The 12,584-nt window shown below is 43.3% G+C and overlaps 1 protein-coding gene across 1 annotated transcript; it reads right to left on the bottom strand.

The window, feature by feature from the left end:
- Positions 1 to 1,926: 1,926 nt before the first annotated feature.
- Positions 1,927 to 12,110, bottom strand: LOC126037431 (E3 ubiquitin-protein ligase RBBP6-like). Its single transcript, XM_049797731.1, has 4 exons — positions 11,948 to 12,110; positions 5,439 to 5,538; positions 2,681 to 2,775; positions 1,927 to 1,988 (listed from the first exon to the last, which is right to left on the bottom strand). Exons 1-4 carry the CDS (start codon positions 12,108 to 12,110, stop codon positions 1,927 to 1,929), a joined length of 420 nt encoding a protein of 139 aa, XP_049653688.1.
- Positions 12,111 to 12,584: the final 474 nt, after the last annotated feature.

Below are 12,584 nucleotides of genomic sequence, written 5' to 3' on the forward strand. Positions count from 1 at the left end.
AACAGTCAATGTATCAACTCCCATTTCAGACAGAAGACTAAACAGAAACTCACATAAAGCAAGTGGGAAAGGGGACAGAAAATAGGAGGAAAAGGCTAATCTCACTGCTGGAGTGCTGCATTTAAATTACAGTGGTTTCCTAAAACCCAATAGCTTGGTTAAACTGAAAATTCAGCCACGAAGGATCACAGCTGTGCTTGACGGTGCTAAAACAATGCGCATGACTCTCTGCATTTCTGCAGCCTCTGAGGACTAATACCAGCTAGAGCTCCTTGCAGTTACTGAAATAGGAATACGAAAACAAATAGGACTCACTTTCTTGATTTGCCAGTAGGAACAGTAGGACAGCAGCACAGATTTGGAAGTGTAGAATGACAGCTAACATAAGAGCAAGACAATTAAGAAACAGTCAAAGTATAAGGTTTTGTGCATCCTTTTTGAAAAAAAAATCTGGACTGATTTTAACATTGCTGCTTTACTGTTCAACAATAATTGGCAAGCCTTCCCAGTGATTTATTCAGACCACACTAAGATCCAGGTTTTGCTTTGAAATACATGCAGAAAGATGTTTATTTCAAATAACAAAACAAACGAAACACACACCACCACCCCCCCCCCCCCCACTTTAGACCAAGACCTGAGTTAGCTTTAAGAATACCGCTAACTGTGCTCCAACACTAAAAGCACCTGAGGCTGCAGTGCTTTTACTCTGTGAGGAGGGGGGGGGACGGGGGACGACACGACGACTTGTACAGAGAGATGCAAGGCTTCCACCCTCCCTATGGCTACCCACAACCCACATCAGGTACCGTCAGAGCAAACAAGAAGGGAACAGTTTTGCTTTGTCTTCCTTCTAATTAGTTCTAACTAACACTAAGTCTTCCCTCCCACTCCAGGATTTTTCCTTTCTTAAAAAAAAAAATTTTTTTGGAGACATCTATCTAAGCTTATGGTTAAGATGCTACTTAGAAATGTAATACAAAGACACCAGGGAACACACAAGGCTGAAAGAATGATAACCTTATTGATGAAGATGTGATTTATGTTTATACACAAGCTAGTAAACAAAGAGAAAACTAACTCTTTCCAAGAAATAAAACCCCATCTCAATTAGATCAAATACTATAAACGTGGTTTACATAAATGCGTTACATTAACTGCTGGCGTCACTGGGCTCACAATGACAGGCTTTCATGTCCAAAAAGGAATTTGAACCAGTCAGTGATAGAATTATGGAAGTCAGGTTTAGGCTTAGTGTTTTTACACCAACATACAAGAAGTTTTCCACTTTAAGTTCATTGTATACCATTCCACGAGAATCAGAGGCTGTAGTCTTCACAGAACACAACCCCAGAGCTCATGAATGTCTAGATTAAGTTACCCGAACAGCTGATCAAGGGATCAGATCCAATGATCCAGGGTTAGTGCAAAGCCTCACGCCATTCTAGTGAAGAAAAAGCAGTTAGACTTCAAGATGAAAAATGAAAACCAACAAATAGGAATTTTTACATTATAAGGGCTATTTTGAAAAGCACAGTTACACCTAGCCTTCGACCCAAGTCGCAAACCCAGATCTACACCATTACCGGTTAGGTATGTCCTGGTGTGACTGCTCTCTAGTTTAGCAGCCAAATGTCAGTGTTTTCTAGCCTGAAGAAAAATCCTGCCCCTTTTCCAGATGGAAATTCAGAGTGGGGGTATACTAAAGAAAGGCTTAACCTTTGGGAAATCAAAGCAGCATCCAACCCCGTAGCCACCTAGATCCAAAAATGTACTGCAGGCAGAAGTTCAGAAAAATGACAGGGATTTTACCCACAAATACACCAGGCTCTAACCTTGTGCCAAAATCAGTACACTGGGGTTTAGATATTTTCATTTGCAGACAAAGTATTAAACTACACTGCTTCATCAGGTAGAGTGGAAAGATCAAATGCAGAACTTCCGAATACCACATTGCGTAGCAACCATATTTAAATCCATGGCAATCTCTTAAAGACGCACATGTACTCAGAGGGGCCCAAATAATATCACTTCAATTATACTCTTTTAGGAACAAATACCCAAGCATTTAAGGACATGAAAAGGAAACATTTAGCTGCACGTGACTATCCTCAAAATGTATGGGATATGTTGGTTTGGGTATTTGTTCGGACCCCCAGGTCAAAAGTAAGAAACAGTACCAAGTTTAACCACAGTGGTTTCTCAGTGGGTTTTGATAACATTTTCAAAACCCATTAGGAAAAGAGTATTTTAAAAAAAAAGCTAAGTGGTATAATGTGGAAATGGCAGAAAATTCACTCCAAACAGTTTGGATTGCAAGAAACAAAAAGCACAAAGCAACCTACAAACAAAACAATGTACAAACATACGCATTACTAGCTATACGCAGATGTAGAACATGGCACCACGTTCAGTTGTGCAAACCTCGGACCTACATGACCTAAAAGCGATCATACATTACCTGTGCAACACAAAGTCGTACAGGAAATATTCTAGCATATTCAATGTGAAATGCAATGCATCACTAGGCACCAATACCAATATTTACATTAGAACTGTGCAAATGATGGCATTACCCAGTTTTTCCTATGACGAATCAAAGACATTGTCTTTACAACATAGACCAGGTTTTACTGGAATACATAATTAGTTAATGTTTGGAAAATTAATACAAGGCTACGTTGTTTAGAATTAAGAGCCGTGTGTAGAAAAAAGTGTGAGATTGTGTTTTTACATACTGCTTTTGATGTTCCACTCACTGCCTCAGTACGACTTCTGGAAGAAGAAAAGCAGGTGATCAGAATTTCAAGTAAAGCACTTGTACCCAGCATAAAGCACTGACAACAGATTATGAAACCCGAACATCAAAACATTATGTTCTGATAGTCTAGGGAATGGGGAAATGTATTCATATACCTAAACTGTTCTCTCTTGGCACATTCAGTGCAACTGAAAAAACCCAACAAACCAACCCAAATCCCGTTTCTACTTTGTCACAAATTAAGATGTACAGTTACAGGACACAACAGTGCAAGAGGAAGTCCTCAGGTATTTTGTCTCTGCTGCGTCAGTATCAAAAAGATGACGTCTGTCTCACAGCTTGGTGTTCTTAAATAATCAACTATCAAAATACAGAGGCAACTTTAACCAATCTGTACATATCTAGTGTTACAAATGGGTACCAGATACAGTACTTTAATTTCCAAGAAAGAACACTGACGTTCTAGACACTTTGAAGTGCAAGTTTACTTCAGAGAAAACAGTCAGTCATCTGACAAAAAAATAACAAAACCGGCAGCAGCACAGGCTTTAGAACAGAGTTTCTTTGTGAAAGCCCAAGCACTGTATTCAGAGAGCTACTACATTTAGCCATGAACGTGCCAAAATACTAGATGTGTTGCATATGCAATATTGACTAAAAATAGCAGTAGAAATGTCACCTGAAAGCAGTTTCTGGGGTTTGGTGTGATTTAGGAGCCCTGTGACAAAAAAGAAAAGGCCTTACTTGCCAGAATTTGCTTTAAGATAATCTCGAAAAGGCTACGATCTTTTTGGCAGTAGGCATTACATTTGAAAACTTGCTGAGATTCCACACACTTATTGATGTGTATCTGCATGCCACTCATCATGAATCAGACGTGCAGCCCTTGATCTAGTTAACAAACAATTCATACGTCATCCAAAGCGTCCCATGAGCAGAGACAATTCCACGGCTGCTGTGGAATTTACGTACAAATAGAAAGGCTCGTGCTTCCTGCCACTGCTAGAATACCACCAGGCTCGCAAGTACAGCCACGTACCTCCTGAAGATGAGGGAGTACAGGGAAATACTGTAGATTACCACACAATGGTTTCTTCATCCATTTACCTTGAAGAACATACAACAAGGTGAGTAACGCATTTTTGAAGGCCTCTCCACCGTTATAGCATACATTCCTCGTTCCCAAACATTAACCACGCTACCAGTTGTTTCTGCAATGTTTCCAGCTGAAGGAATAGAAAGCTCATCTGCCTGGTTCATTTTCAACACTACAACAGCAGCGCCATTCTTTCCTTATCCCCACATCCAGGTCTTTGTTTGATCTTTGATGCCAGCAGCATCTCTCCTCTCATTTCAGGGCAGTATTAAGATACCAGGAGAGAGCGCCAGCCAACCAGAAACGGAGGATGCGTTGACAAGGTGGCACTAAGCACACATATTTAAGTTAAACATGGCCAAAACAAGGCCATGTTTAGAAGCACAACACTGTGGCGTCCTGAACCCCTAGGTAGTGCCTGAAAGCACTGCAGCAACTACTGAAGGAATATACCCAAAGTTTACAGGCAGAGTCACAGCAATCAGGGGTTTTTGCTCGCAAATGCTTCACAGGTACCAGGATGCTGCTGTACTGTTTTTTCGAGACACACCGTAACTCACCAGTCTACTTTACTGAGAACCAACATGAGAAAGACATGGCAAAACCACAAGCTAATAATACCTACTAATTGTGGGGGAGAGGCGTCTCTTTAAGAAGGCTGGAAAACATGAATGTTCAAACAATGCTAATGTAGCTGAATACATACATGACAGCAATAATCCTGTAGTCAGCATTGCATGTGGATAGCTGTAAGTTTAACCAACACATCCGATTCTCTGTCCTCCAGAAATCTAAGGAATATAGGTTGAAAACCTGGAGCACGGACATCAACTTAGGGTAAAAACAGACTTAGATAACTAGTAACGCTTGGTAACGTGCTGAACTGCTTAGTGAGTTTCAAGTTTGGAAAGGGTTAACTATTCCTTTGTTGTACTCGCTCAAAAGGTGATACACCTTAGGAGAGTGTTCTTTCTCTCTTGCCTGAAATGGACATTGTCCTTAGGAAACTAACAGGAATCACTTATGAATGGAACTTCTGGTTTGCATGGTTTGCCAGCTGGCAACCCTTGGTCTTTCCTCTGTGTCTGGTATGCAAAACACCCACATTTGGGGGGTAAGATTACCTGCCATATCCCACCCTGCCTCCCCCAAATGCAAGAAATAGTCAAACACTGACTATCAGACTCTTCTGAGGTGGGAACAAATTAGAAGTTTACACAACAATGCCTATCTGTCTTTACTATAAAAGCAATCAAATCAAACACATAAAATAAGGAATCTCTCCACGTAGAGGAAATGGGATCTACAACTTGGCTCTCAAAGAATCAACCCCAAGAACAAACCCAATGGAATCATCTTAAAAGCTACCATTGTTGCAGTTTGAACCCCATCTCCCAGCGGCCCAAAACATGTAAGTCTGCTTTGCGACAGATCTATTAAAATCTAGCCCGTGACAACAAAAATTAACAGCAGCTTTAACAAGAAAGATACAATCTGAATGCCTCTTGTCAACTAATATCAATTGAAAAGTTAATGCACTGAAACCCCTAACCAAGAATACAATGCTTTACGGATACTTACGTAACACAGGTTTTGCTGGTGACTTTAACGCCTCCAGCAGGGATTCTTCTAACAATTACCCATGAGTTCCTACGAATCAGGGCATTACCATCTGTGTATTCTGAAAACAACATCAATACAGAAAAAGAATCTGCCAGTTTACGAGAACCTATATCAATACATAATTACACAACATTTCGGAGAACCCCTTTACGGATAGAAAAGCAAAATCTGATATGTAACATTGTGCTTTTATGGTCCCAACACACTGAAAGTACATTTCAAGAAACCTTCAGGTTTGATCATCAAACACAAGCAGCACAATCTTTTTCATGTTTCTAAAATGGTTGGAATGCCAACAGCAAAATGGTCTCAAAGGTCACTGAAGCGGAGTCTGCTAATGCATGAGGTTCTTCCCTGATCTAGCTTAAGTTGCTTTTGCTTCTGTTAGGCTACAAAACCAACAGAGCTTTGGAGAAAAACCAACCACAGCAAAGTCTCACCTGCATAAACCAGATTCTGAAGTCTGACTAGCTTGCCCTGCAACCAAAGAGGCCCTCAGCTAAAGCACGACAACTCTGCGCCATTGCTTTCGTAGCTGTTAACTACCTCAATTCCCCCGTGCTGCTAGTGGCCAAGACTGACAGAACACAGAAGAGCGCCTGCCATCTCCGTCTATTCCTTGGAGCTTAATCCATCAACACCACCGCTTCTCAGCTGCTCAGCGCTCTACACGTAAATGGAAACAAAACCGGCAATGCTAGCATTTGGATCAGAGAAATTTGGGGGGGGTTTGAGCTTGCTTTCACAAGTAGGGCAGAACTGGCTCCAACTAAAGTGCTATCTCCCCTCTGAAGCTTATCATCTAGTTTGAATTAACCCAAGGGACGTGAATTGGATGTCAATAGTTGTGGATGCCCCGTCCCTGGGCTTTTGAGCAACCTGGTCTCGTGGAAGGTGTCCCTGCCCGTGGCAGGCGGGTTGGACCTAGATGATCTTTCAGGTCCCTTCCAACCCAAACCATTCCCTGAGTCTAGGATTCTATGAATTCTTGCGATTCATTTTGCAGAGCTGAGAGACTCAAACAAAATTCCTTATGACGACAGCCGTGAAAAGCCTTTTGAAAAGAGCGTGTGCCTGAAGCTACCCGTGCTTTGCCTGGGCTTACACCATGTTAGTCTTTGAAGAGGAGGAAAGCCTTCTGACCGTCTACATAAGGCCCAAACAATCAAAAAAACAAACTACCTGAGACACTTTGACTGTGTAAGCTTAAAATGCAAAGATCTCTCCATGAGAATGGTTTTTACATCGTCCTTATACAAGCTGGATATGACTAAATATTTTAAATCACTATCAGCAGCCATTCCCTGTAATCTACCTACAGTTTTAAATATTACAAGCTCTTACCTTTGCAGACCCAATCAGAACAATGGTCTGAAAACCAAAGATGCTCTATATCTAGTCAAGCTCTGTCAGGGTGGTTTTGCTCAGTGATCACACATGCAAAACAGGAATATTTCACAATTTATGCTTCATTTTTCAGTATATTATTCCTACAGGCGGGAACCTCTCTTACCCCAAAACTCACCTACCAGAAGACATTATTTCAACAATGAAATGAAAATGTTACTTCTATTTCCAAAGGACAGAATGCTTCTTCAGAAAACTGAGAAATCATTTAGCTGAAACTAATTCCTGATCCTCCCACCCAGGGAACCAAACAGCACGTTTCCTCTGGACGTCCGAGGAGGTTCAATTTGTGGGAGAAAGGACTACTAATGATGAAAACAAAAGCTTTTACAGAAGTCATATATCCTGAAAGCAACCCCTAGAGCTCTTCTCAAAGAAGAAACTCTGACCCTTCCACAGCCACCTGTCAAGAAAGGCCTGCGCTGGGACTTTTGGATGGAGAAGGAGCTGAAGCAGTACTGGGGCCCAGGCAGGCAACTGGGAGATCATGGCAGCTGCAGATCTAGAAGCCCAAACCAGCTGTTTCGACCTGCTGAATGGAGTCATACAGAGCGTTCTTTCTGGGCCAGATCACAAATGGCTGCACTGACATTTCAGACATAGAGGACAAGCAACAGCGGCCCCACAAAAAGGCAGGAGTTTGCTACGCCTGTGCTGAACTGAGGATTGTTCTAGTTCTGCAGCAGATTTACAGGTGGCAGCACCTCGCCTAGGAAGAGACTGTATACATGAGGACAGCAACCAATGCATTTATTCACAAAGGATGCAAGCCTGCAGAGGTCAATTCAAACATGCCCAACAGTGATGCAAAAAGAGGACTAAGTCCTCTTCTAGTACTTGGTGACAATTCATTGACCATTAGAAGAGAAGCATTGACACCTGCCTCCTGAACAGACTTATCCTTGAATGTGTGTGCGTGTATATATCTATATCTATATCTTGTGATATATGCTTGTTTTGAATTCGCTTGTTAAGTGCACCATGAAGAGAGTCCACCCATCTAGGAAGAGACTGATATAAAACTGAATTCACTTTAAAAGTCCATCAGTGCACATTTAAATGGATCAGCTGAAGTGACAATAGTGCGGTGAAGGAAAGGCTTTCTTTGTATAGGACACCTATCCCGGCACCTATTTGTATTTGGTACTGAAGTATCCCACCAGCTTGGTCACCGTGTCAGAGAATTTGTGGAAGAGTGTTTACATACAGCAGAGTCCATTGCTGAGTTAGTTCTGTGAAGGGGCCTGATACTAATTGGCTTTGACACATTTATTCTTCCGTTGCCTCAATTAACTGAATTAATTTTGGTGATGACATTTTATGAGAGGTGAAGCCAAACAATGTCGCCTAAAAAGTCAACTTTTTTCTTTTTTTAAATAGGGAAGGACTAAATCTGGCGCACTATTCCTGAAGTCCCTCTCAACTTGAATTTAACAGATGCCAGCTTAGTCTAACAGCTCTCAGACTGAACTGGTGTCTCCCAGCAGGAACCTGTTCCCCATGGGCAGCAGCATCCCCTAGCAGAGACTCGGCAACTACCAGGACCTGCAAAGCAGTGTCACACTGCCTCACCTCGTGACTCCACATCTGCAAAGTGAGCGGTGACGTCATGCCCAACAAGGCTACTTTTCACACTTGGCCAAGCAGCGCTCCAATAGAAATGTTCAGCAAAGCTGGAGGTAACAACATTCTTGATTCCTATTCCCTGATAGCACAACACGTGTTTTTTGTTTTACTGGCAGAGATGGCCAGTAAGGGGCTACTGGGCTTTTGTCAATCTGACCTGTCATTAAAAGTAAGGATCCCGTTAACTCAGAAAGCTTGCAAATGCCAAGGAAGATCTGGATGTTATTTCAAAGTCAAGAGCAGAAGAGACATAACAGTCTAAAAGACAAGAAATTTAGTATGCTTGAAAGACCCAAGGGAAAGAAGTATTTCATGGAGGCAGACAAGTTAAACAAGAGCTACTTTGACTGCTGCCTCATACGGACTCAGAAATCTTACATCAGCTACTGCATTAGTGTCCACAACCTTCTTCCTGCAAAAAAGTACAAGCAGCTCAGGTTATGCTCTGCTTCGCACTGAATGCACAATTTAACAATCCCACTTTTAAATTCACCTATACTTCTGAAAAACTGCTAGCTTTAATAATTTCTGTCACATGTATGCTATCAACAGGTTACTGAAAAAAGCTCCTACTTTATTTTACGGCCTGCTTTAATCCACCGTTTGGAGTCTGACAGCCGCGCAAAAGCACCTCTCCGAGCACTATGCAGAGAAGTATTTTCACCCAGATAAAAGTACAGAAGCTCTTCAGAACAGAAGTCATCAGAAGGCAAGCCTATATGTGCAATGACAAAGAAAAGCCTTTGCTAGCCTTAGATGCCTTGCCAACCAGCTGTTATGCTACTGGGGAAAGGATTTGCAGAGTAAGAGCAGACAAGGACTACTAACATGCCAGACTCTCCCTACCAGAAAAGAGGGTAACTCCCGAGAACACGTTTTCCCCCTAGCGCTTAAAAATATGCCTTCTCACGATGCAAGTTTTTAGCTCTCTTCTAATCAACACCACTTGCACACTTTGCGACAAACAAATCATCGGTGTAGCTGCACTGAAAGCACTGCCTTGAAACATCCTGATGAACAGACTGGACTCCTATTTCTGGATTTTCAGCTTCCACCCAGGCAGGTATCCCTGATCTCACCTCCAACTGGTATATCATCATCTCCTGAATGAGCTAGCTCAGGAGGTCAGACAGTTCATGGAGCTTTCATTTGCATTATTGTCACACAGTACTGTGCTCCAAAAGAGCACCTGTATTGCTCTGAAAGGATGAGTCAATAAAATCTGGCATACTTGCAGTCATTAATCTGATTATACAGACCGCCTGATGCCTTCATGTCTTATTGGCACTGCTCGCTGCTTCAGCATGTGACTGGGAAAGCGAAAGCAATGCTGGAGGCAACGTGGTAATGTCCCAAACGGAGCCTGCCCTAAGCACCTGGCCAAGGGACATTAACCTAGCTGACAGCACACCCCCGAGAGGTCCCAAACCTGCTGCTGACAGAGCCCAAGCAGCTGACTGCCAGACAGGCAGTGCATGAGCTCCACTGCAACGTCTCCGTTTCTGAATGGGTACTTACATGACTTACCCTCAGCTCAGCCTGGGAAACGGGGAACGCCATACCCTTTCTGAAAGCTCTACACAAGAATGCTGCATGGCAGCCCAAGAATTAATTGCACTCGGAGCTCTCATCAAAGCAATCCCCCGTACTAGCACTGCAACACAAAATGCCACAGTGAAGGACAAGGTTTAAAAGTTGCTTAAAGTCTTCTCTAAAATGCTACGTTTGCATAGTGCTGCAGACATTCCAGTAGACACAGAGACAGACTGACATCAGCTGTGAGGCCAGATGATTTCATTCACAGTTAGCATGGGGTTTTTCTGAAGACATCGCATTGTGGCACTGCGAAAACTGTCAAGTGCATGCTGCAACACTGAACTCAAGCAAGTTCTGCGTTCAAGAGACAGTCTTCTAGGAGCACTATTCTTCCTTAAAACTATTCATCAGAGACCAGTTCTGAGACCCATTTTTGCTTTTCTATTTTCTTGCATTTTGCCTGATAAGCAGAATAGCACATTCTCCAAGCGTTTGGAGTCAGAATGGTACAAGCCAGGAAAGAGTGTGCAAGAGACCTGCATTCTGGAGTTTGCAGTTCTTCCACAATACTGTGAGAACATCCTATTACAAAAGACAGGTCAAGAAATCCAGATCAAATGCAAAGGAGGCAAGTTTAAAGGCATCATTCTGGCCTAGAGGCTTTTGGAAGGCAATTCTGCCTTTATAGAACATGCCTCCACAGTAAGCTTGGAAGAGGACACCCACACTCCCTCCCTATTTTTAAAATAGGTCCCAACCATCCATTTTGCCTTCCCAACATCTTAAAAAGAGTCCTTCCTATCATTTTTTTCCACTGATATTTAAAATCCTATTTCCTTTTAGCCAATATTAACATTGCTTGTCCTACTAGATCTCCATTATGAAAAGTAACAGTTACTGAACTGTAAAAGCTCAGAGTGCTTGGAAAATTCTGAGCAAGTAGGCCATCTTCACTCAAGGTTCACTTTGCTCTTTCCAAGATCATTTCAACATTTAGACAGGACTCCAGCACAGACAAAGTTAGAAAAACTCAGTCCTTTATGTCCACATGGAAGAATTCCAAACATCCCTTTTAGGCAGAATATCATGGTCTACGTTTTTCCTTTACCTTCTGAAGGTGAGCTTAAGCATCTAGATCTGATTAATAAACACTGAAATTCATGTTTACGCATATAAACCAAAAACTTGGCATACCTACATATTACACCAAAATGTACTCTCTAGCTTTGCTCAGAAAACCACTAGGGGACTTTTGCATTTTCCCATTGAAAACACCCTTACGGAAGCTTCAGGAAGTATCTGTATCACTGATATACCAATGCAGTGGAGTAAAATGAGTTGAAGACAAAACTAAGTCACCAAAACCACTTTTTTTGCTTCAAATTAGCCATCTGTTCTGTTGCCAACACTTTCAGCTTTGTCTGCCAGATTTCTCTGAAGATTTCTTTGAGGTTTGTTATTAAAGGATCTCCTCCCACATTTCCTTATCATTTTACCTAGAGGAATTCCAGGAAACCAACACTTTTGTAAGCACTAGACGTCACCCATCAACCACGCGTTCTTCTGTGCCTAGCTCCACGTCTAAAGCACAGATCTGAAGGTAGTTGTCAGATCAGCAACTGCAAAAGAACAGCTCTGTGAGGTCCCCAACACAAGTCACAGCTACCGCTTGTGGCCGAATCACATTATCGCTTCCCACCACGCTTCATCCCTGGCAATGCTTGCCCTCCTGGTCCCCCTGCACACTGGCAGGATGGGCCCCAGGCTGACTCATGCTATGTGGGGATGAGCCACAAAGGGCAGAGCGTGGCTCCCACAGGCCATGGCCGTCACGGGGTCGTCTACGACGACGCCAGCCAGGCAGTCTCCGAGGCCCCGTGCCTCTTGCCCCCACGCACCTTCTTTGGTCTGGGCGTTGGTGATCTGCAGGTCGCAGCTGGCTGCCGTCAGCTTCTCGCGGACCATGATCTGGAGCTTGGGGTCACGCAGAGAGAGGTAGAGGCCGAAGGTGACCATATCATAGTTCAGCTTGGAGAAGAACTTGTAGTGGACACACGACATGGTCGGGGCCAGGCGACACGACAGCGTCTACTGTGGCAGATGGAGGTGATGCTCGCCCGGCTCCTCCTCGCAGCCCAGGCGGGCAGGCGGATGATGGGGAGAGGCCCTGGGAGAGACTGAAAGAGTTAATGTCTCAAACATGGCGGTGGGGCAAGTTCTACGTAATGACGACCTCTGCTTAACAACAAACCCTGCACAGCAAGGAACCACAGGTGAAAAGAAGCCAATCGGCACAGATCAGCACAGACATCAGCAACGGGATGGGGAGGCCATGCCGGGGGGTGTGCAGCTCTGTGTTCTGCTATGCTGATCTGATATGCTGAGCAGGGCAGCTCACCATGCACGGCCAAAGATCCAACAATGGTCGTGTCTGCAGGGAAGGAGGAGTTACTCCCCAAATGACCTCCAAGCCCAGCGATCCATTTCCCGAAGGTTCTGAAAGCACAAACCGCACATGACGCTTACCTAGCCTAA

This window comes from Accipiter gentilis, unplaced genomic scaffold (assembly GCF_929443795.1).
Source record: "Accipiter gentilis unplaced genomic scaffold, bAccGen1.1, whole genome shotgun sequence".
Lineage (NCBI taxonomy): Eukaryota > Metazoa > Chordata > Aves > Accipitriformes > Accipitridae > Astur > Astur gentilis.